At 38.5% G+C, this 22,980-nt stretch overlaps 1 protein-coding gene across 3 annotated transcripts in view; it reads left to right on the forward strand.

Moving 5' to 3' along the window:
* Rasa2 (RAS p21 protein activator 2) overlaps positions 1 to 22,980 on the forward strand; it is a 110,010-nt gene that overhangs the window by 18,331 nt on the left and 68,699 nt on the right. For all 3 annotated transcript variants that reach the window (XM_052187601.1, XM_052187602.1, XM_052187603.1), the window contains exons 2-4: positions 2,851 to 2,968; positions 8,236 to 8,339; positions 11,953 to 12,047. In XM_052187601.1, the coding sequence (XP_052043561.1) occupies positions 2,851 to 2,968; positions 8,236 to 8,339; positions 11,953 to 12,047 (317 nt within the window). The remainder of the gene's footprint in view (positions 1 to 2,850; positions 2,969 to 8,235; positions 8,340 to 11,952; positions 12,048 to 22,980) is intronic.

Consider the following 22,980-nt stretch of genomic DNA (forward strand, 5'->3'; position numbering starts at 1 on the left):
AGTTTCATTAAATTCTACAGACAAAATAACCCTTGTTTCCCTCGTGGGGCGTGGGATTGGTAGATTATGTACACATTATATCCCATTATTTTCTAAACAGTATTTAACATGACTAAAACAGGTACAAGTCCTAGGGTAATGATTAATGTTCTAAACTCTCAAATATGGAGCATGTCTATTATAGTCATATATGTATATGTGTATACATATGCATATAAAATTGGGCGTTGTATTATGGTCTCTATAAACTTTGGTCTTAAAACCATTGTGTTATGCAGAGGCAAAGGAGAGTCTGAAGAAGTTTGACAACAGTGAAAATAGAATTGCTAAGCAAGGTCCTGTGTAGGGAGAGAGGAGGGACAGGGGAGAGAACTTCAAATTCATAGGGACCCTCCTGCCTCTGACTCTAGTTGCTGGTATCAAAGGCATGTGCCACCATTCTAGCCAGTTCATCTTGTTTTTCAAACATGGTTTCTCTCTCCCTTTTTGTTTTTTGTTTTTGTTGTTGTTTTGTTTTCCCCTAAGACAGACAGGGTTTCTCTGAGTAGCTTTAGTTATCTTGGAACTCACTCTATAGACCAGCCTGTCCTCGGGTCTCACAGAGATCTACCTGGCTGCAGGGTTTATCTGTTGTCCTACTACCCCAGAGCTTCTGGGTTGGTCTCCTGTATCACCTCCTGTCTTACTGGAGAACTGCTGGAAACATTCATGTGCACTCCTGCATCCAGCTAGTCTGGATCGCACACAGATGTTTTTACCCACTTAGCCTTCTTGCTGGCCCCTTCCTCACTTTCTTAGATTTGTGCATTGGTATGTAATTTCAATATACATTTCAAGTAGACACTTGTGTGCCATTTTGGTACACAAATAGGTCATGAGACCTTCAAAGCTTGACTTGCTGGGTTTTTTATTCCTTCAACAAACATGTCACAAGAGTTTTACTATTTTAGATCTTGGGCATTAGCAAGTTCTGAGGCCTCATACAGGAGCTGCAGAAACTCTTAACTGAAGTTCAGCCCATTACAAATTCTCTCAAGGAAACCAAACATAAGACTGATTAGGGAAAAGAGCTCTGTCAAGTGTCATTTAAGCTCAGGCCTGATTGATAAGAATGGACCAGCCATGTAAAGAGATCCAGGCAGAAAGCACAATAAACTTGACACAGCTGGTGAATGGGGAAAAGTGACCCCTGGGAAGAACAGAAGGAGGAGTCCAAAGGGGAACTTTAGGGTTATGTAGATTATGGTTTAGAGATTAGAGCTTATTCTCAGACAAGTGCTATGAGCAGAGAAGTGACCAAGGTCAGTCTTATGAAAAGACCAGGCTTGGATTATGGCTCAGCAGTAGAGCATTCATTTACTGTGCATTCGTGCAGATGGCTTGGGTCTGATCCCTAGCATGGAGAAGGAAAGAAAAGATCACATCTCTTGGTGAAGACCAGGTGTTGAAGAGTAAAGAAGCAGAAGATATTACCATGCTTGTATGAAGAAAAGGTTGCAGTGGCTTGGATTTAGGTGATTCTGGTGAAGGAAAGAAGTAGTTGAATTTTAGATTTTGTCTTTTTAAGGATCTTCTGGATTTGCTAATAAGCTAGATTGTATAAGGGAGAGGCAGGAAGATGATGAGCGAGAAGGAAGTGGTGGTAGACCAAGGGAAGAGCTTACAGAAGAGGAAATAAGATTGGTCTTGGGGACTTGTTAAATATGAGGTACCTGCCAGATATCTAGTGGTATGGATGAGGGAAGGTCAGGCCTGCAAACAGAGCTAGAGCTCACAGCATTAACCCTGTGTACTGCAGTAGATTATGGAAAAAGGAAGGGGTGGTCTAGAATGGAGCCCCGAGGCAATTACAGCATGAGGAGGAGATGAACCAAGAGTGGAAGACATAGGAGGAAAGCCAGAAATAGTATGTCGTGGGGCTGGAGAGACGGTTCAGCAGGTAAAAGCACCGACTGCTCTTCCATAGGACCTGAGTTCAAATCCCAGCAACCACATGGTGGCTCACAGCCATCTGTAATGAGATCTGATGCCCTCTTCTGGTGTGTCTGAAGACAGCTACAATGTACTCATATGAATAAAATAAATCTTTAAAAAAATAGTATGTTATGGAATATAAGAAAAGGGAGCATGTTAAACATCCACTCTGTTAGATGCTGCTGCAAAGGTGCAGATATAGTAAGTAAGAACAGATTGAACATTGGTGAATCAACATCCATTGACATTGGTGACCTTAACTAAAGCAGTTTCATTGTTACTTTGGAACTGAAGCAGATTAGAAAGGACCACAGCATGAATGGAAAGTGAGAAATGGAGGGACAGTGCTTTGAAGAAGTTCTCCCCTGAAAAAGGAGTCTGGAAATGGAGGTGTGGCAGGGAGAAGAGCTGGGATTATTTGCTTCTTTTGTTTGTTTTAATTGTGAAGTGTTGTTTATATGCTATTGAGAGCAAAGAGGTGGAAGGGAAATTTAATGCTGATTAAGGAGAGGTTAATTGCAGGAAAATTCTTGAGATGGTTCTGATGGGACAGGATGGAGAGAAACTACCCTTTCATAGAGGAAGGATGCAGTGATGTGTCTCTTGATAGCTCCTCTGCTCTTTTTTGCTTTTAAACACTTAGGTTTTTTTTCTTGTAATAAAATACTTGTTTTTATAGGCTTCTCAGGAAAGCTGAGCACTTTGTAGTGCCATCCCTCAGTCTTCACTAGCCTCCTTTAGACCCCTGCGGCCTCTCTGATCACTAGTTACTTTTTTCTATACTCCATATTATGCCTTCTTCGAGACTGAATTCATATAAGCTTTGGGTGATATAAGTAAAAGATTTAACATCAATTGAAACTTTTGTGCCAACAGATAAAGCAAAAAATTTATTGCCATATCTTGGACCCAACAAAATGCGAGATTGCTTCTGCACTATAAATTTGGACCAAGAAGAAGTTTATCGCACCCAGGTTGTTGAAAAGTCTTTAAGGTTGGTAGAAAAATTAGAAATTATTCATTTGATATATATTCATAGTTTTATGTATTTCCAGATTTTTATTGTCAAATTGACTTTCTTGATTTGAAGCTAATGTTTTTATTTAAAGGTTTTCTATTGTATTATGAATGTATTTTTTAGATTTTCAGACTGTAAGCATTTGAAGAGGTCTTGAATGTCAATAAGTTGAACTGAGAGCAGTGGTCTCCTTAGCAGTAGTTCTGGCAAGTGGTCATGGGGCATTACCTAATCGTGCTTTAGTCACCAAGAAGTTCACATTTCCTAAGTAATCTGCTTGGTCTTTGAACTCCTCTGACTCAGAAAGTGCTTATGTTTAATTGGTTAATGAGTATCAGAATGGCATCCAGTCATGTGGCGAGCGCTTGCTCAGGTCTAGGTTCTGTTTACTCATCTGTCTAAGCATGGCACCAGTGATGCCTGGCTCTCATGTGGCTTTCATTGCCTTAGAAAGTATTTTGTCTTAGCTGTCCTCACTCTGTCCCTTAGGTTTCTGGGGAACAATTTTAGTCCCTCTTTTACGTGGCAGTATTAATGTTTGAAGACAGCTATTAAAAGAGTTCAAGTAGTCCTACTTGTTTGAGCTTTCCTCAAAGCACATCTTTTTATTTCTCCAAAGAATATATTAGCTTAAAATTCACACAAGTAGAAGCTAAGAGGTAGATGCTTTCTTGGTAAAGCACTTGCTGCACAAATATGAGGTTGAGTGTTACATCCCCTGTGCCCATGTAAGAAAGCCAGGCACACTTACAGTTCCCAGTGCTGGGGATATGGAGGTAGGAGGATCCCAGAAACCTGCTGGCTAGCCAGTGTAGATAAACTGTTTAACAAGAGTCCTATCTCAAAGAATAAGGTAGAATATGATTGAAAAAGATAACTGATGTTAACCTCTGGGCTATACAAATACACCCTTTCTCTGTCTTCATCTGCACATATACAAGTTACTTACTAATGTATTATCAGGAAATAAGCCCTTGGTAGGTTATTTTTATCTTTGAAAGTATAATTATTCTTTTAAAGTACTACAGCTTCTTCTTTGCCTCCTCTGCCTTGTAGCAGTGTTTGTGTTTGTAATTTTGATATAGAACTGTGCTAAAGCCAGGTGTCATGATACATGCTCTAAATCCCAGCACTTGGAAGGCAGAGGTGGTCAGATGTCTGTTGAGGCTACATAATGAAAGTCTATCTCCGAGAGAGAGAGAGAGAGAGAGAGAGAGAGAGAGAGAGAGAGAGAGAGAGAGAGAGAGAGAGAGAGAGAGAGACAGAGAGACAGAGAGACAGAGAGAGACAGAGACAGAGAGACAGAGACAGACAGACAGACAGACAGACAGACAGACAGAGACCACCACCACCACCACCACCACACTGGGAGTTGTTGAGAGAAGCATGGAGAGTGAAACCGTTGTCAGCTGATGTTTTATTCCATTGGACTTCTGAAGTCTGCTGTGGTACTTTATTACCTTCAACTACATACTTGTATTTTCCTGTGACGTTTGCCTGTGTCTCCTTTCCTATTCTTTTTCTGCCTTTTTTCCCCTTGCCCTTCCTTCCCTTTTCCTTTCCTTCTCTCTGCGTAGAGCCTGCCTACGCAGCCCAAGTTGACATTGAACTCTTATTCCTACTTCAGCGTCAAACATTGGTAGTGTAGGCATACCCTGCTGCTTAGCTTTTTGTTTTTTGAGTCTTACAATTTTGAACTCTTCATAAGAAAGGTATATAAAACTAAAAGTAGCCCGTGTAGTGGCTCGGCCAGTGGGTAAAGGAACTGGCTGTCAAGCTTGAAACTTGAGGTCAGTACCCAGAGACCACATGGTGAGAGGAGAGAACCAGCTCCCACAGGTTATTCTCTGACTTCACATGTACACCCTCCTCAAAAAAAAGGAATAAGTACACAATTAAAAACAAAACAAAAAACTAATGGTGCCTTAGTAGTCCAAAAATATTTGGAGTAATAAACTTCAAAGATTTTCTCACAAGTCATATGCCCATACTGATTTAGAATCTTGATATTTTTCACATTTGTGCATTCAGATTCACAAATGGCCTTTTTATTTATGTTTATGAATGATGAAATCATGTCACTAAAAGGCCGCATGTCATGTAATGAAGGAAGTTAAAAAGCACAGCTGGAATTTGAGACCTGAAATTTTTTAAATTTCAGTTTGTTACAATTTTATATCATAAGGTAATCAGTAATTGCAAAATTAAATAACAATTTTGTAAGTTGAGCCCATAAATTGAGTACTTACAGTTTGTGATACGTAGCCATAAATGAGAAAATAACCTTTAACCTTTCTGAATGTTTGTATAGTGGAAAAATGGTGAAACTAGTTTTCTTTATTTCTTTCCATCTTTAAAAAGAAAATAATTTGAAAGGTAATTTCAAGCTAGCTGTGTCACTGCCTTAGACACCTAAGGGTATAGCTAGCTAGACTAGATAATTCTTGGGTTCTGAATGCCCCCTAATCTTCCTTTCTAGAATAGGGTAAAATAATCTGGAGTAAAAATCCTTCCTCCTCTTGATTTTATTATAATGTTCTTAATACTTGTCTAAATTATAATCAACCATTAAACTGGAAATATCTACATTGTAAGTCTTTCTAACTTTTTTCCACTTTTAGAATATTTTCTTGAGTTTTTATAACTTTGAATTATAAAACAGGAAATACTTTAGAATTGTAAATAGACTTAAGAGATTTTGCTTCTAAATATCTCTAAATCAAAGCAAATGCTTAATAATTAAGGTTTTTAAAATATAAGAAGACTCAGATATTTCACAAAAGAAGATATCAAGTGTCTCAGAGACACATGAAAAGAGTTCCAGCTCCATTAATCATCAGGAAATACAGTTTAAACCCATTTCATCACCTTTAGGATGTAATCCATAGTAATAGGACTTTCCCTAGTTGACTGTCTGTGGGCTGATTGAGGAGGGGACAGGGAAATTCCTGGGAGATAGGTGATAGGCTTTATGTTTAATTCTTTCTTTGAAAATTCCATACATTGGTATTGGTATTGTTGTAAGTTGTGCCCACTCTGTCACCTCTTTCGTCTGATGCCCACACACGCTCTCTGGGTTCCTTCTGGCAAGCTCTCCTGCTTTCACATGTTTGCACGTATGTATGTATGTGACCCACTGCGATTAATTAAACTGCTTGCATACGAGTAGGTAGAGTGTTATATACTGGAGCATGGGCAACAAACAAATGGCCACACCACTGAGGACAATGATTTCCCTTTCCAGTAGGAAACTGCTGGTGGGGCCTCCCAAGCCTCTTACCCCCACCATGATAGGTCAGTCAATAAAGTGCTTATCCTGAAAGAATTGAGACCTTCAGTTTGGATACTTAGCACCATTTAAAAAACCAAACACTTGTGATGTAATGAAGAGCTGAGGTTGTGGAGCTAGGAAGATCCTGGACTTGCTGGCTAGTCAGTATAGCCACATCAGTGAGCTGCAGACTTAGCTAGGAACCCTGTGTTAAAAAAAAATAAGGTAGAGATAGATGAAGGAAAATGCTTGATAATCCACCTCTGATCTCTATACTGATGCACACATGGAGTATGCACATCCACACACAGGCACACACAAATCAAATCACTGAGATTGGGAAAATAGCTCAGTCTTGTCATACAAGCATGAGGACCTGAGTTTGGTTCCTCAGCACCATAAAGGCTTATTGCAGTGGTATGAAAATGAGCTGGGCGTATATGAACAGAAGGGTCCCTGGGGCTAGGTAGCCAGCAGTGTGGCCAAACAGGGAGTTTCAGATTCCAGGAAAGACCCTGTATCAAAAAATTAGGTGATGACATTCAACTAGGTGATTGACCTCTGGTCTTTATACTCAGAACAGTCATACTTGCACACATATGTACACACATACAAAGAAATCATATCACTGGACTAAGAATATAAGTCAGTAAAAGAGCACTAGTGGTTCAGCGGTTAAAATGTGTAAGTATTTAGCTTAAACAGAATGGGGGAAGATGTAAAGGAATTTAATCCAGCATCATGCCTGTTCTGGCAAGGGATCATATCCAGAGACCTTCTTAGGTCTCTAATCTGGCTGGAATTTAATCCCAGACAATGAAGGTAAAGTTAATTTGTAGAAGGAAGCAGCCATGAGGGGCTGAATGACAAATCAGAGAAAGATTTGATAGAATGAGTCAGTGATAGGATATGCCTAGCTCTCACACCATGAGAAAGATGACTTAAAAGACAGCATAGAGGGGTGGGGAAAGTTACTGGGAGAGTTTTACACAGAGATAGGTTGCAGATAAAAGACAGATAAAGACAGAGAATAAGGAGGAGCCAGAAGATTAGAACAGATTGCCAGAGTTAGTTTGAGGCCAAGCAGAGCAATTCATTCAGAAGCTGAGAGGAGCCAGTTTGAATCAGTCAGCTTGGAGAGGAGTTAGAGCCAAAGCATCTGAGTTGAACCAGCCAGAGTTCAGAAAGAGCTAGAAAGGGTGAGATTTTTCAGCATTAAGCCTCTGAAACAACAATTATATCTGGCAAATAAAAGATGCATTTATATACTTGCATAGCATACACAAGGTCCTAGGCTCTAACCCCTGCAACCCAACCCCACTGCTCATAAAATTAGTTCTTGTGACATGTTAGGGTACTATTGGGAGCATAAAGGAACTTTCTAAAGTGATAACAGTAGTCTAAATTTTGATTGGGGTGGAAGCTACACAGGCTTATAAATTTATCAAAGGCCACCAGCCGCCATAGATCAATCAGATTTGATTATATATAATTCAAAAATAACTCAGGAAATATAATACTTAATACTTAATAGTCTATTTCTAATACATGTAAAATATTTTATATAGCATTATTCATTTTAGATATTAGGTATTATTGTGAGTAATACAACGTTTTACTGTTATATCTCTCTAAGATAATATGAATGGCTTTGTTCTTGGCTCTCATGTAAGTCAACTTTAGGGAAGCATGGCCTAGGCGTTACTAGATCTTCTGTTCACAGGGCCTTCTGAAAAGCTATATGTTTAGAATTAATTTGGCACCTAAAGTCTTTTCAGTTCAGCTTGATTTGTATAGAATTTGTTTGAAATTCTGAAGAATTCTAGTTTATCATTTCATGGATGTTTGTTGAAAGTAAAATTTAAATGTGATTTTATTATTGATACCATTTTAATAGTGGTAGTAATGAATATTTAATAGTGATAATAAATATATATTACTTAACATAATGAGCTTTCTCTTTTCTCTCTAGTCCATATTTCAGTGAAGAATTTTATTTTGAGATTCCAAGAACTTTCCAGTATTTGTCTTTTTATGTTTATGATAAGAATGTTTTACAAAGAGATCTTCGTATAGGTAGGTACTATTCATAATTATTTATAATTACAACATTAGTATTATGTTCATTCTTTCTGTAAGTAAGGAGGTGTTAAAAACTGCAGGATAATATATGTTCAACATTTCTAATCCTTTTCTCTAGATTTTATGTTCATTGATTTTTTTAAATTGGTATATTCGCTTTAAATGGCATTCTGTAAATATACCTTTGCTGGTTCCTTAGTAAAATATGATATATGTTTCCATACTAGCTATAAATAATAATTATTTCTCAAAGTCACCTTTGATATTTGTTCATATTTAAAGTAAAAAATCATCAGGCATGAAAGTTCACACTTGTACCAAGAGATCGCAGCAGAAGGGTTGCTATCTGTTTCAGGCTCTCTTGGGTTACAGAGTCAGACTTCCCATCTAGAAAAAAAGAAAACCAAATATTTTTATTAAAAAGCAAATACTAATTATAAGAAAAACAGTTTGTAGTTAAAAAAAAAAAAACCAACAGGACATAAGCAGATAATTTGCTTCTGAAATGTTATACCCGGGGCCTGGATTGTCTTTCAGGAAGATGGCTTTGTCAGGTGTATTTCCTGTGATCTGAAAGATGTAGTAGGAAAGATTCATTCCTGAGTAGCTTTTAGGCACATGCTTAGATAGTCTTAAGCTGAGGCAGCGTGGAAATTGAATCACTGATTGTAACTGTATCAATATGATTTATAGAACATGGGCATGAATTGCTCAAAGGAACAAGATTCCAAATAAAAAATTTTAAAACCTTCCCTTTTAAAGTTGAGGACTTGGCATTCTCTCTCTCTCTCTCTCTCTCTCTCTCTCTCTCTCTCTCTCTCTCCTCTCTCTCTCTCTCTCTGTGTGTGTGTGTGTGTGTGTGTGTCTGTCTGTCTGTCTATCTGTCTGTCTGCACATGCATGTAGGACAACTTCATTCATATACATATAAATGAATGAATGAATATATATATATATTTTTTTCACACACCCACCATGCCCAGGCTGGCTTTAAAACTTTCCTGCTTCAGCATCATGAGCACTGGGATTATAAGCTGGTATAGTAAATCCTCCTAAAATTACATGCTAGAGCAGGGATTATAGTGCACTTGCAAAGTGCTTTTATAGTGTGTATGAGGTCCTAATAACAAGAAGAAACTAAAAATATTACTATACAAATTTAACATGTTAAAAACTGAATGCTAGATATTCTCTATGCCTTTTTTGGGAGAAAGGATAACAGATGTTCACTTAAAAAATATAAAATGAATGGCTAGAAGATAAGAACTTCATCTATAGGGCATATGTGCATGTGTCTGTATGTGAATCTATATGTGTGTATATGTATGTATGGGTACATATATGTGAAATTTTTAAGTACCAAGCTCTTGGTCATTCCCTTAAAATTTATTTCTAATGTAGAGTCAGTGAGAATTGGAATTATGATTCTCTCACATTACTGGCATACTAAATTAAAATACTTCATTATCTGTATCCTCAGCCATCTCAGGTGTATTGATTTGTTAGGAATATTGTGCAATCAATGATGAAACATATCAAGAAATTTATATAATTTACTTTCAATCTAAATTCCTTAGGCATCATAAGGAATATTTGCTTTTTTTTTAAGTTAATGCCTGTATTCTGTACAGCTAGCTATCAGTGTACATATTCAGTTTTAGAATAAATTCAACTAAAAATCCCTGAACTACATTTTTCTTTTGTCATTTTCTACAATTCTAGCTGTCACACAAAGATTTTTATCTTTATATTAGATTTCACTCAAAATATTTAAAAGAAAACAGATTGATAGGTTTAAAGTTTTATGTGTTTTGAATGTTATGTGTTAATAGACTGGATTTTCAGTCTCTTGGACTGTTGCCACAGTTGCTATTCTACTCAGATCTGGTTCTGTACGTTACCATTTCTTCTTTAAATTATACATCTGTAGTTTGAGTTTTAACTTTTAATTGTAGAGATAAACATAAAACTGTAATATGGTTTTAAAACTTTATTAAGGTGTAAGTTACATACCATAAAATCTCTTGGTTTAACGTGTATCATATTTAAAACTTATTTTTAATGGCTTAGAAGGATCATTTTACATACAAATATTACACACACACACACACACACACACACACACACGCATGCACGCACGCATATATACACACACACACACACACGCATATATCAGAGCAAAACATGAGAAAATGATAAGATTTCTGGAAATCCTGGGTAAAGAAAATAGACGTTTTGTGTACTGTTTGTTCTTGGCAGCTGTTTTTCAAATTTGAAATTCTTTTTCTTTCATCTTTTCTTTTCTTTTCTTTCCTTTTCTTTTCTTTTCTTTCCTTCCTTCCTTCCTTCCTTCCTTCCTTCCTTCCTTCCTTCCTTCCTTCCTTCCTTCCTTCCTTCCTTCCTTCCTTCCTTCTTAGACTGCACCATGTAGACCAGACTGGCCTAGTGCTGGGATTATCAAGATAAAATATTTGTAAAATTTGAAATTATACTGTGAAATCACACAGTATACAATTGTATAATCACCACCTGCTTCCAGAAAGTATGTATGTGTATATATATATATATATATATATATATATATATATATATATATATATATGTTGTTCTGTTTGTTTTTCTATCTTCCTCTTCACTTGATATTTTAAAATTGACAGCTTCACATAAAAATTTCTTTATAATTTCTAATGTTTTCAACTGTTGAACTGAAAGTTAGATTATGTCTAAGACATAACATACAACTGGGATACTTAAAAGGAAAGTATCGTTTAAACAAGGAAAGAAGTGAATCACTTTTAAAGTACCACCTACCTCCTTTGTTGGAACGTTTGTGCAGTCTTTGAATGGTTAGTCACCTGCTAAACTATGTCTGCTTCATAAGGCTTGCATTGAGGAAGGGCGTGCTTTGCACAAGCACACTAAATACTTCATTTGAAGACCGTCGTTGCTTCCTTCCTTTCATACTCCTGTGTTCATGGTGCATCATCTTCCCTGAGAGACATGAACGCCTTAGAGAGCAGCCTTGATGGTTACAGAGTATGAGTTGAAGCAGCGTAGCTAGCTTAATAATGTTTTGATAAAATTGACCAGCACGTATGCTTCATCCACATCCAGTCTTACACAACCTGGAAAATTATATTGCATTTCCATGTACATTTTGTTTTTTATCCTGAATATTAATCTGAGGAAGTGCTAACATACCATAGTTACATTAAACTCCAACTGAGTTCTTCTAATAGCCTGATTCAGAATGACCCCCAAAAGGGTCTCCAGTGGGCAAGCAGAAATAGGGCATTTCTTCTTTAAGATATAGGAGATAACAAACTTTATAGAAACAGATTTTTAAATTCTGTAATCTCAGCACTCAGAAGGGTAAAGCAGGAGGATTACCATGAGTTCAAGTCTATCTTGGGCTAAATAGCAAGTTCCAGGCCAGCCAGGGCTACATAGCAACAACATCCAGTTTCAAAAAAAAGAGCAATGATAGATTTTTATATCAACTGATACAAATTATTCTGAAGTATTTTTTTGTAAACTATATAACAATGCTTGTGAACCATAAGGTTATGCAAACTATGGTTACTCATCATTTTATTTATTTTCTGTAGGAAAAGTAGCCATTAAAAAAGAAGACTTGTGCAGTCATAGTGGTAAAGAAACTTGGTTTTCACTGCAGCCTATTGACTCAAATTCAGAAGTTCAGGTAAGTTAAATAATACAAGAGATTATAACATACAGAAAAACAGTGAAAACCAACTAAGTATACTAGTTTATACTGTTAGAACTTGTTACACCTTATTTTACATTCCACTACCAAACATAGACTTTTAAGTAATAAGAGAGCTGGAAGGAAATGGCTTTTCTATTTGGATATTTATTTTAAAAAATTTTTTTAAAAAAGGTATGAATGGTGGGATAGCTCACTGGGTAAAGGTGCTTACTACCAAGCCTGTGTTCAATTCTCAGAACCCCTGTAAAGGTAGAAAGTGGGAACCAACTCTCTCTCTCTCTCTCTCTCTCTCTCTCTCTCTCTCTCTCTCTCTAAGAATTATGTATTTATTTTATGTATCTAAGTACATTGTAGCTCTCTTCAGACACACCAGAAGAGGCCACCAGACACCATTACAGATGGCTGTGATCCACCATGTGGTTGCTGAGAATTGAACTCAGGACCTCTGGAAAAGCAGTCAGTGCTCTTAACTGCTGAACCATCTCTCCAGCCCCCAAGAACCAACCTCCATACATGTGCATGACACCTATACATACACATGTATATACATGTATCCATACAGGAATTAACTACAAAATAATAAACTCTCATTTGGATGCATTTATTCCATTTCTAATAAACTAGACTTGGGGGGGAAATGTTACTTATTTAAACCATGCCTGAATGTGCAATGCATAGCCTTTATCTCTAGCTCCCTCCTGTTCTCCTTTTAATTGAAGGGTATCATTATGCTTTTCAATCTGTGCTCTTTGTTCTTGCCAAAATGAAAGGCCTTGTATAAATTCTATATATGAACTTTAAGTAATAAGAGAGCTGGAAGGAAATGGCTTTTCCATTTGGATATTTATTTTAAAAAAAATTTTAAAAAGGTATGAATGGTGGGATAGCTTACTGGGTAAAGGTGCTTATTACCAAGCCTGTGTTTAATTCCCAGAACCCCTGTAAAGGTAGAAAGTGGGAACCAACACTCTCTCTTTCTCTCTCTCTCTCTCTCTCTCTCTCTCTCTCTCTCTCTCTCTCTCTCTCTTTCTCTCTCTCTAAGAATTATGTATTTATTTTATGAACTTAGCCAGAGATGTATTGTTGAAGTTTCTAAAAAGTGTAAGTCTCTATGACTTAAAAATTATTTCTAAGAGAATGTTGGTTGGTTCATTCATTCGGTCATTCATTCATTCGGTCATTTATTCATTCTTTCTTCCTTCTTTCCTTCCTTTCTTCCTTCCTTCCTTCCTTCCTCCCTCCCATCCTCCTTTCCTTCATCCCTCCCTCCCTTCCTTCCTTCCTCTCTTATTTCTTTTCTTTTTTGTAAACTTATTTATTAACTATGCTAATGATTGTGAAGCCATTTGCAAAGGCATACATAACTGCAGGCAGGATTCTTTGTCTCTTAAGCAGGCTATAATTTGCTGCTAAGATTCAGAAGTTTAAGACAAAGAGGAGAAAAGCATACCCACAGATACTTTGCAAATAAAGTATGTCTCCATTTCTTCATAACCTTTTATACAATCTCTGTGATTAAATTCTGAAAAAAAAAATAAGTATTGCGTACTAAAATCCCTTCTTAAACAGATTCTAGCCACGTACATTTTCTGCTTTCTCTGCCCTCTCCCATCTGATCTTCTCTCCTTCCATTTGGATGTGCGTGCTGCTCAGCTCTCAGGAATACAGCATCGTCGGCACCAAGGGGGAAGCCACGTGAGGAAGCAGAAGGGGCTGACAGGCTTTCTACATGTTCACTTTAATGACTTTGAGTTCATTTCTGTAAAAGAATAAAATTCACTATGCTTGACTCATATGGACCAAGAATACTTTAAAACTTAATTTTGAGCTGGGTTGTAGCTCAGTTAGCAGAGTGTTGGGCTAGCATGTCCAGAGCACTGCGTGCCATCCCCAGTACCACAGAAACCGAATGTGGTCTGTGCACCTTTGTAACCTCAGCACCTAGGAAGTGAAGGCAGGCCTTTAAGACCACACAGGCTGCATAAACCTTTGTCTTTAAAACAAACAAACAAACAAACCCCCATTTCTTACAAAGCTCCTAACATTGGGATTATAGGCATGCACCTCTGTACCCATCTAAACTGTCAATGATTTGAACAAAGGAAAGATAAGAAGAAGCTTTTGAGATTTTGATCTATAATAGAATTAATTAGAAGATTCATTGCAACTTGTTTATTAAGTGCATTCTTGGGTTTTGTTTTGTTTTTTTTTTACTTTTTTTGTCTTTTTTTGGATTTGGTTTTTTCAAGACAGGGTTTCTCTGTGTAGCCCTGGCTGTCCTGGAGCTCACTCTGTAGATCAGGCTGGCCTTGAACTCAAATCTGCCTGCCTCTGCCTCCCAGAGTGCTGGGATTACAGGCGTGCGCCACCACCGCCTGGCTATTAAGTGCATTCTTAATGACCAGCATACATTTTCTGGATTTAAGAATTTGATTCTGAAAATGTAGAACTCTGTGTTCTTTATGTAAATCTTGGAGATGATACCAGAAACTAATACTGGGGCACGGGCTTTTATTTGGCAGTGTTTATGTAAAACCATCCCCTCCGGACCCTGACAGTACTGAGCCTAGCATTTGTGTCTCATATATAGAATTGGCTTTTACAGTTTCAGTACTGCTTGCTTGCATGTCATTAGTCATTAGCCTTTCTAGAACTTTTATCTTAAATGGTAATAATTAGTAAGTCTTACCCACTACTTAAAATAGATTGTAAAAGAAGAATGCTGTAGGAGGTGGGAGGGAGGGATAATACTTTTCAGGGTGATATGCTATCATTGGGAATATTATTATCTAGCCACAATCTGAAAATACCACACTAGCCTTGTGAGTATAAAAGATATAAAAACAGCTCACTGGTGTGAGGTGAAATCTCAGGGTGGTTTTGATTTGCATTTCCCTAATGACTAATGATGTTGAATATTTCTTAAGGTACTTCTCAGCCATCTGAATTTCTTCAGGTGAAAATTCTTTGTTTAGCTCTGTACCCCATTTTTAATAGGGTTATTTGGTTCTCTGGGGTCTAACTTCTTGAGTTCTTTGTATATATTGGAGATTAGCCCTCTGTCAGATGTAGGGTTGGTGAAGATCCTTTCCCAATTTGTTGGTTGCCGATTTGTCCACTTGACAGTGTCCTCTGCCTTATGGAAAGTTTGTAATTTTATGAGGTCCCATTTGTCAATTCTTGATCTTAGAGCATAAGCTGTTGGTGTTCTATTCAGGAACTTTTCCTCTGTGCCCATGTCCCCAAGGGTCTTCCCCAGTTTCTTTTCTCTTAGTTTCAGTGTGTTTCATTTTATGTGGAGGTCCTTTATCCACTTGGAGTTGAGCTTAATACAAGGAGATAAGAATGGATCAATTCACATTCTTCTGCAAGCTGACCTCCAGTTGAGCCAGCACCATTTATTGAAAAGGCTATCTTTTTTCCACTGGATGATTGTAGCTCCTTTGTCGAAGATCAAGTGACCCAAGGTGTGTGGGTTCATTTCTGGGTCTTCAATTCTATTCCATTGATCTACCTGCCTGTCACTGTACCAATAACATGTAGTTTTTAACACTATTGCTCTGTAGTATTGCTTGAGGTCTGGGATACTGATTCCCCTAGAAGTTCTTTTACTGTTGAGAATAATTTTAGCTATCCTGGGTTTTTTGTTATTCCAGATGAATTTGAGAATTGCTCTTTCTAACTCTATGAAGAACTGAGTTGGGATTTTGATGGAGATTGCGTTGAATCTGTATATTGCTTTTGGCAAGATGGCCATTTAACTATATTAATCCTGCCAATCCACGAGCATGGAAGATTTTTCCATTTTCTGAGGTCTTCTTCAATTTCCTTCTACAGAGACCTGAAGTTCTTGTCATACAGATCTTTCATTTGCTTGGTTAGTCACACCAAGATACTTTATATTGTTTGTGGCTATTGTGAAGGGTGTCATAAGGTTAAAAACTCAGGAGACAGCAGGTGTTGTTGAGGATGCGGAGAAAGAGGAACACTCCTCTACTGCTGGTGGGATTGCAAGATGGTACAACACTCTGGAAATCAGTCTGGTGGTTCCTTAGAAAACTGGGCATGACACTTCCGGAGGACCCTGCTATACCACTCCTGGGCATATACCCAGAGGATTCCCTGGCATGCAATAAGGACACATGCTCCACTATGTTCATAGCAGCCTTATTTATAATAGCCAGAAGCTGGAAAGAACCCAGATGTCCCTCAATGGAAGAATATACTACAGAAAATGTGGTATATTTACACAATGGAATACTATTCAGCAATTAAAAACAATGAATTCATGAAATTTTTAGGCAAATGGTTGGAACTGGAAAATATCATCCTAAGTGAGGTGACCCAATCACAAAAGAGGGCTTATGAGATATATGGGGAGGGGGGAACCTGGAAAGGGGAAAGCGTTTGGAATGTAAACAAAGAATATAGAAAATTAAAAAATAAAAATAAATAAAACAGCTCACAAAGCCTACTCAGTTTTTGTTGTTTACCCTATATAAGTTTTATAACATTTTTTAAAGACATGAAAAAATAAAAATAGATCAACAATATAGAAGACAATGAGATTACATTTAGCAAGGATTTAATCTAATGATTATTTTTAGTAATTATAAAGGTATGTACCAAGTATAGTAGTGAGTACTTAATATACATTATCTCATTTAAGGTCCATAGTAGCACTATGAGGTAGGTAGTATTAACCTCATTTTACAGATTATTTTAATAGGATTAAAGGGCACAGTGACTTAATCATAGAAACTGTGATTCCATTAGAGATCTAACCCCTAATCACAGCATGGCCCTGTCTTTCCATGATGTGTGCTCTTAGTTATAAAAAGAATTCAACAGGTTAGAATCACTCAAGTAGCATCAAAATATAAGAACTGAAGCCTACCCAAATCAGTGGGCAAAGGGGATGCATTAGAAAGTGCAGAGGGAGCTTTTCACAGTCAAATTAGAGGAACTTCCTTGGGAATGTGAGCTACATAGATAGCAGACATTTGCAGATACTGTGTGGTAATTGGCTGTTAGATTCTGACAATAGCAGACAAGAAAAAAATTCACCTAAGTTAAAAATGACCCTTGAAATGACGTAAGTCTTCCTAAGATGGTTGGCTGCCACAGAGAACATGGGTTTTAGCTGGGTCTTCAGTAAACAAGCTGTGTGCTGTCGTTCTTAGCAGTGGCCTCCGCTCTGCAGCAGCTCGGCAGGCAGCAAGGCAGGTGAGATCCTCTGATTGACTTCTTTCATGTTTATGGCTTTTTACCTTTTATGTTGAAAAATGAATAGTTAATGTTTTCTTCTTTCACTCTCTTTTAAGTAACTATATATTTACAAAATAGAGTAAAGGCGAATTAATTGAACCCGCTTTGGCTCCTGGTAGGTTGCGTGTCCGCTGCATCTGCCTAAAAGCTCTCTGGATTCGTGAATAAGACACACACATGCCAGTTCATTTTGATATGCTTTGACTAGCCGAATGGCTGGGCACCTGTAAGCCTCCCCATGGCTAGCAAACACTCCCTTCTGATAATTCTGAGTTAATCTTTTAAAATCTATATTTCATCTCTGACCCAAGCAGGGATGTGGTCCTAGGGCCACTTTCCCAGATTCTTACATGCGGGTGGGCATGTAAGTTTCATCTTTCTGCTTCCCCATCGTGGCGATTCCATCTCTCCCCTCTCTTTGGGTCCCTTGTCCACACCATCTAAAAGTGTTGCCCCATCTCCCTGTCCAGCCATCGGCTGTATGGCAATTCTTTATTGTCAGTTGAAGCCAGCTGGGGGCAGGGACCCTCAGGTCTGGAAGCGAGGCTTTGGGGAGCCAAAATAAGACAAAGCATTAGAACCAATTCCTAACAAAAGAAAAAAGATTCTGGGCGTGTGTGAGGGGAGGAGTTGTGTGTGGCGGTGATGTGTGTGCAAGTGCCTATGTATGTGTAAGCTTGTGTATTTAGAGACCAGAAAACCCTGGGTGTCATTCTTAAAGATACTTCATCTTGGTTTTCAGACAGGGTCTCTCAGTGACCTAACGATCACTATTGCTAGGCTTGCTAGTCAGGGAGTCCCAAGGAGACCTGTTTCTCCTCCCTAGGATTGGGATTCCGAGTACAGCACTACAACCATCTTTGGTTAAAGTTATTTTTTATTATAATATATTATTTCCCCTTCCTCCTTTCAAGCCCTCCTGTATATCCTTCATTGTTCTTTTTTAAAATTTATGAATTTTTTTCCACTAAGTGTTGTTATGGATGGATGTGTGTGTGTGTGTGTGTGTGTGTGTGTGTGTGTGTGTGTGCGCGCGCGCATATATTCTTAACCTAACTACAACTTATTTAACTTATTTAATCTAGGCTGAGTGTTTGGTATCAGATAACCGATTGGTGTAATCTGGGAAGGTGCTTCCTCTGCCAGGCTGGGGCCCCCTGGGCTCTCCCTCCCCCCCCCCCCACCCCCCACTGTGGCATGGCTCTGGTCATCGTTGTTCTGCTGGCATTTAGGCAGTCATTTCTGTGAAACTTCATGGGTGTACCTTCTGACATTATTAGGAGACATAATTTCATAGTGGACTCTGACCCTCTGACTCTCACAGTCTGCCCACCCCTCAACCCATTCACAATGATCCCGGAGCCTTAGGTGCAGGACTTGTATTGTTGGTGAATCTCTTGGGACTGGGCTCCACAGCTCTGCACTTTGTTGATTGTGGTTTTCCTTAATGTTCTTAGTCTGTTATAAAGAGAAGTTCCCTTGATATGCAGGATGCGGATAGAACGTTGACTAGAATGTATTAGATACCCATCTGTTTCTACACTGTTTTCCTGGGTGGCTGGTGGGAGTTACTCATCCTCATGCCTGTGTGGCAGGCAGACACTTTAGCAGTGAGCTGTCTCCTCACTTAATGATTCTTAAAGATGTCACTCATTCTCTTTGTATGCCTAATGAGAGTACATATCTCTTCCTTTGTTTCTTTTTGTGAATTTACACTTAGTGACTCTTTTAAAATGCTGTATTCATCTTTAAGTCTCTGTGTCCATATAGCTTTCTCATCCTCAGAGATCTGACTCACAGTCACAGAGAGAAGCTGGCTGCAGCCTAATGCAGTGGAAGGACACACTGCAGGGCAGTCCATTCTGGGATTTGGGTTAGGCCTGTTTGTTTAGGGGTTTGAGTGGATGAAATTATTAGTACCTTGATCTCAGAGAGGAAGCAGTTTAATTATCTATCATTACCACTAATTAGTATTTGTAACTCAAGTCATTACTGATTGGCTGCTGGAAGGTCACTCATGAAATGAGGATGTGAGTATAAGGGATCATCTGTCTGTAAAGACACAGGAAGTGACCTGCATAAATGTAGTTTACTGCTCAAATGAGAAGATCCCACTAGTAACTTGCATTGTATACCGAGTCAACTGACATGTTATCTTAGTCTTTTACTTTATCACTGTTTTATTGAAGTTATTGATTATTTTCTTTTCAGAAGCTTGTGATAACAGTATTTAATAAGTGCATTTTCTACCTTTTGGACAGAATTTTAATAAAAAAATACTTTATGTATATGGATGTTTTGCTTGCATGTAAGTCTGAACCACATGTGTGCTTAGTGTCTGTTGGGTGTTGGACCCTCTCAGACTGGGGTTTCAGACAGTTATTAAATGCTTTGGGGACACTGGAAATGGAACCAAGTTCCTCTGCAAAAACAGGCAGTGCCCTCAGTTGCTGAGCCATGTCTTCAGCTCCTTGACAGAATTTTTTAAAAATATTTATTCTATGTGTATGTGTCTGTACACATACTGAGTGTATGATGGGCAGCACATGTGTGTAAAGCCCACAGAAGTCAAAAAGGGCCTCGGGTCCCCTGGGGGCAGGAATTGGACTGAGTGCCACTGTGGGTGGCTGTGAGTCCACTGTGAGTGGCTGTGAGTCCACTGTGTGGTCTTCTGCAAGAGCAGTGCTTGCTGTTAACTGCTGAGCCATTCTTCAGCCCCCTTTCTACCTTTTAATATACAAATCTTTTTCTTGATTCTGATTTTTTCCATTTTCTCCTGAGTTGAACATTTTTCTTCTGAAACTATTGTAATGTGTCTTCGGACTCCACAGTGAGACTGAGGATGTCGCTTCATAGGACTCAATGCCCCTGAGCAAATGTGCACTTCACTTTTTCTCAGGCTTGACTCTGGCTGACGGCTTCTTTGGTTTTGAAGCATTCTCTTCTTAGGTTTCTGTCCTGGTTATGATCCTGGTTGTCAGTCTGCTCCACTGGGTGTATGTACATTATCTCTACTTTCTTCCTTACTGGTGATGGCGATGCAGCCTTCCTCTTAGCTCTAAGATAATGGAGCTCACGCCTTATAAGCATTGTTCCGTTCATTATTTCCTAGGTACCACGATAAAGAACATGCTTTGCATAAGACTGTTAATTATGGGTGGTGTCTCACACAACTTGTACAGGCAGCAGACCCGGTTGTTATGCCAGATGTAATGTTAGTTATGTCCTTTTGATGCAATTACTTACTAAGACTTATCTAACAGGATAAGCTTGGCCATCTGGGTCGTGCTGTAAGCTATCCATTGGTACATACGTTTTGTTAATGGCTTTTGTTTTACTGTTTTAAACAACCATTTAAGAAGAAATCAAGATATAAATACATGTTCAGTTAAGGGATCATAAATATAAAAGCATAATTCATTATTGTTATAGATTGATTTTAAAACTTCATTTATGAATTTGTATATGGGAAGTAACAGAAATGAGGTCTCACTATGAAATGTAGTCTTTTTTTTTTTTTTTTTTTTTTTTTTTTTTTTTTGGTTTTTCTTTCGAGACAGGGTTTCTCTGTATAGCCCTGGCTGTCCTGGAACTCACTCTGTAGACCAGGCTGGCCTCAAAGTCAGAAATCCGCCTGCCTCTGCCTCCCAGAGTGCTGGGATTACAGGCGTGTGCCACCACCGCCCAGAGAAATGTAGACTTGATTGGCCTGGAACTCACTGTGTATCCCAGGCTGGCCTTAAACTCAGATCTGCTTTCTTCTCCCTCCTGAGTGCTGGGACTAATGATGTGTGTGGGCCACTGTGCCCCACTCTTTATCTCACTCTTATTTAAGGGAAAAAATCTTTTTGTAAAATATTGCCATTAATATGAGATATGTTATAAAGTAAAACTTTGTCTTTTATCTGGCAGGCAGTTGTGTCTAAAACTATTTAGAGGCAATTTCTATAACTAAAGTTGTATCAGCTGCTGTAGTGATGCACGCCTGTAATTCCAGCTACTCTGGAAACTGAACAGCTTAGGCAGTATAGCAAGACCTGATCTCAAAAACAGCCAGTAAAAATCTGTCAGGAGCCATAACGTGGTGGTGGTGTTGTCTGTTTATTTGTTCATTTGTTCTTCCCCTCATAAGTTTTTTAAAATCAATTGAAACCTACAGAGTTCTTTGTAATTTGTCTTTAAGGTTTATGTGTTTGTATGAGTGTGTACATGTGTGCATGTGCACCGTGTGCATGTTTGGTACTCTTGGAATCAGAAGGAGCATCAGGTGTCCCGGAACTGGGGTTGCAGGCACTTTTGATTTGCTCTGTGGTGCTGGGAATCAGACTGGGGTCCTGTGCAGGGGCAGCCAGTGTTCTTAACCACAGGGCAGTCTCCAGCCCCGAGACATCCTCAGTCATTTTTATGAGGAAGTTCTTAATACTTGAATGTTTTATGATTTAAAGACTATTTATACATGAGAGGACTTTTATCTTTTTTTAAACTTTTTATTTTTTATTTGACATATTCTTTATTTACATTTCAAATGATTTTCCCCTTTCCCAGTTCCCCCCTCCCTGAAAGTCCCATAAGCCATCTCCCCTTCCCCCTGTTCCACAGTTACCCCCATTCCCTCTTCCCTGTCCTGGTATTCCCCTACATGGCTGCACTGAGCCTTTCCAGGACCAGGGGCCTCTCCTTCCTTCTTCTTGGGCTTTATTTAATATGTGAATTGTGTCTTAGATATTAGCTTCTAGGCTAATATTCACTTATCAGTGAGTGCATACCATGAGTGTTCTTTTGTGATTGTGTTACCTCACTTAGGATGATATTTTCCAGTTCCATCCATTTGTCTAAGAATTTCATGAATTCATTGTTTTTAATGGCTGAATAGTACTCCATTGTGTATATATACCACATTTTCTGTATCCATTCCTCCATTGAGGGACATCTGAGTTCTTTCCAGCTTCTGGCTATTATAAATAGGGCTGCGATGAACATAGTGGAGCATGTATCCTTATTACATGCTGGGGAATCCTCTGGGTATATGCCCAGGAGTGGTATAGCGGGGTCCTCCGGTAGTATCATGCCCCGTTTTCTGAGGAACCGCCAGATTGATTTCCAGAGTGGTTGAACTAGCTTGCAACCCCACCAGCACCTGTTTTCTTTTGAGTTTTTGATCTTAGCCATTCTGACTGGTGTGAGGTGAAATCTCAGGGTTGTTTTGATTTGCATATCCCTGATGACTAAGGATGTTGAACGTTTCTTTATGTGCTTCTCTGCCATTCGATATTCCTCAGGTGAAAATTCTGTTTAGCTCTGTATCCCATTTTTAATGGGGTTATTTGGCTCTCTGGAGTCTACATTCTTGAGTTCTTTGTATATCTTGGATATAAGCCCTCTGTCGGATGTAGGGTTGGTGAAGATCATTTCCCAATTTGTTGGTTGCTGTTTTGTCCTTTTGATGGTGTTCTTTGCCTTACAGAAACTCAGTAATTTTTATGAGGTCCTATTTGTCAATTCTTGATCTTAGAGCATAAGCTATTGGTGTTATGTTCAGGAAATTTTCCCCTGTGCCCATGTCCTCAAGGGTCTTCCCCAGTTTCTTTTCTATTAGTTTCAGTCTGTCTGGTTTTATGTGGAGGTCCTTGATCCACTT

This window comes from Apodemus sylvaticus, chromosome 7, assembly GCF_947179515.1.
Source record: "Apodemus sylvaticus chromosome 7, mApoSyl1.1, whole genome shotgun sequence".
NCBI lineage: Eukaryota > Metazoa > Chordata > Mammalia > Rodentia > Muridae > Apodemus > Apodemus sylvaticus.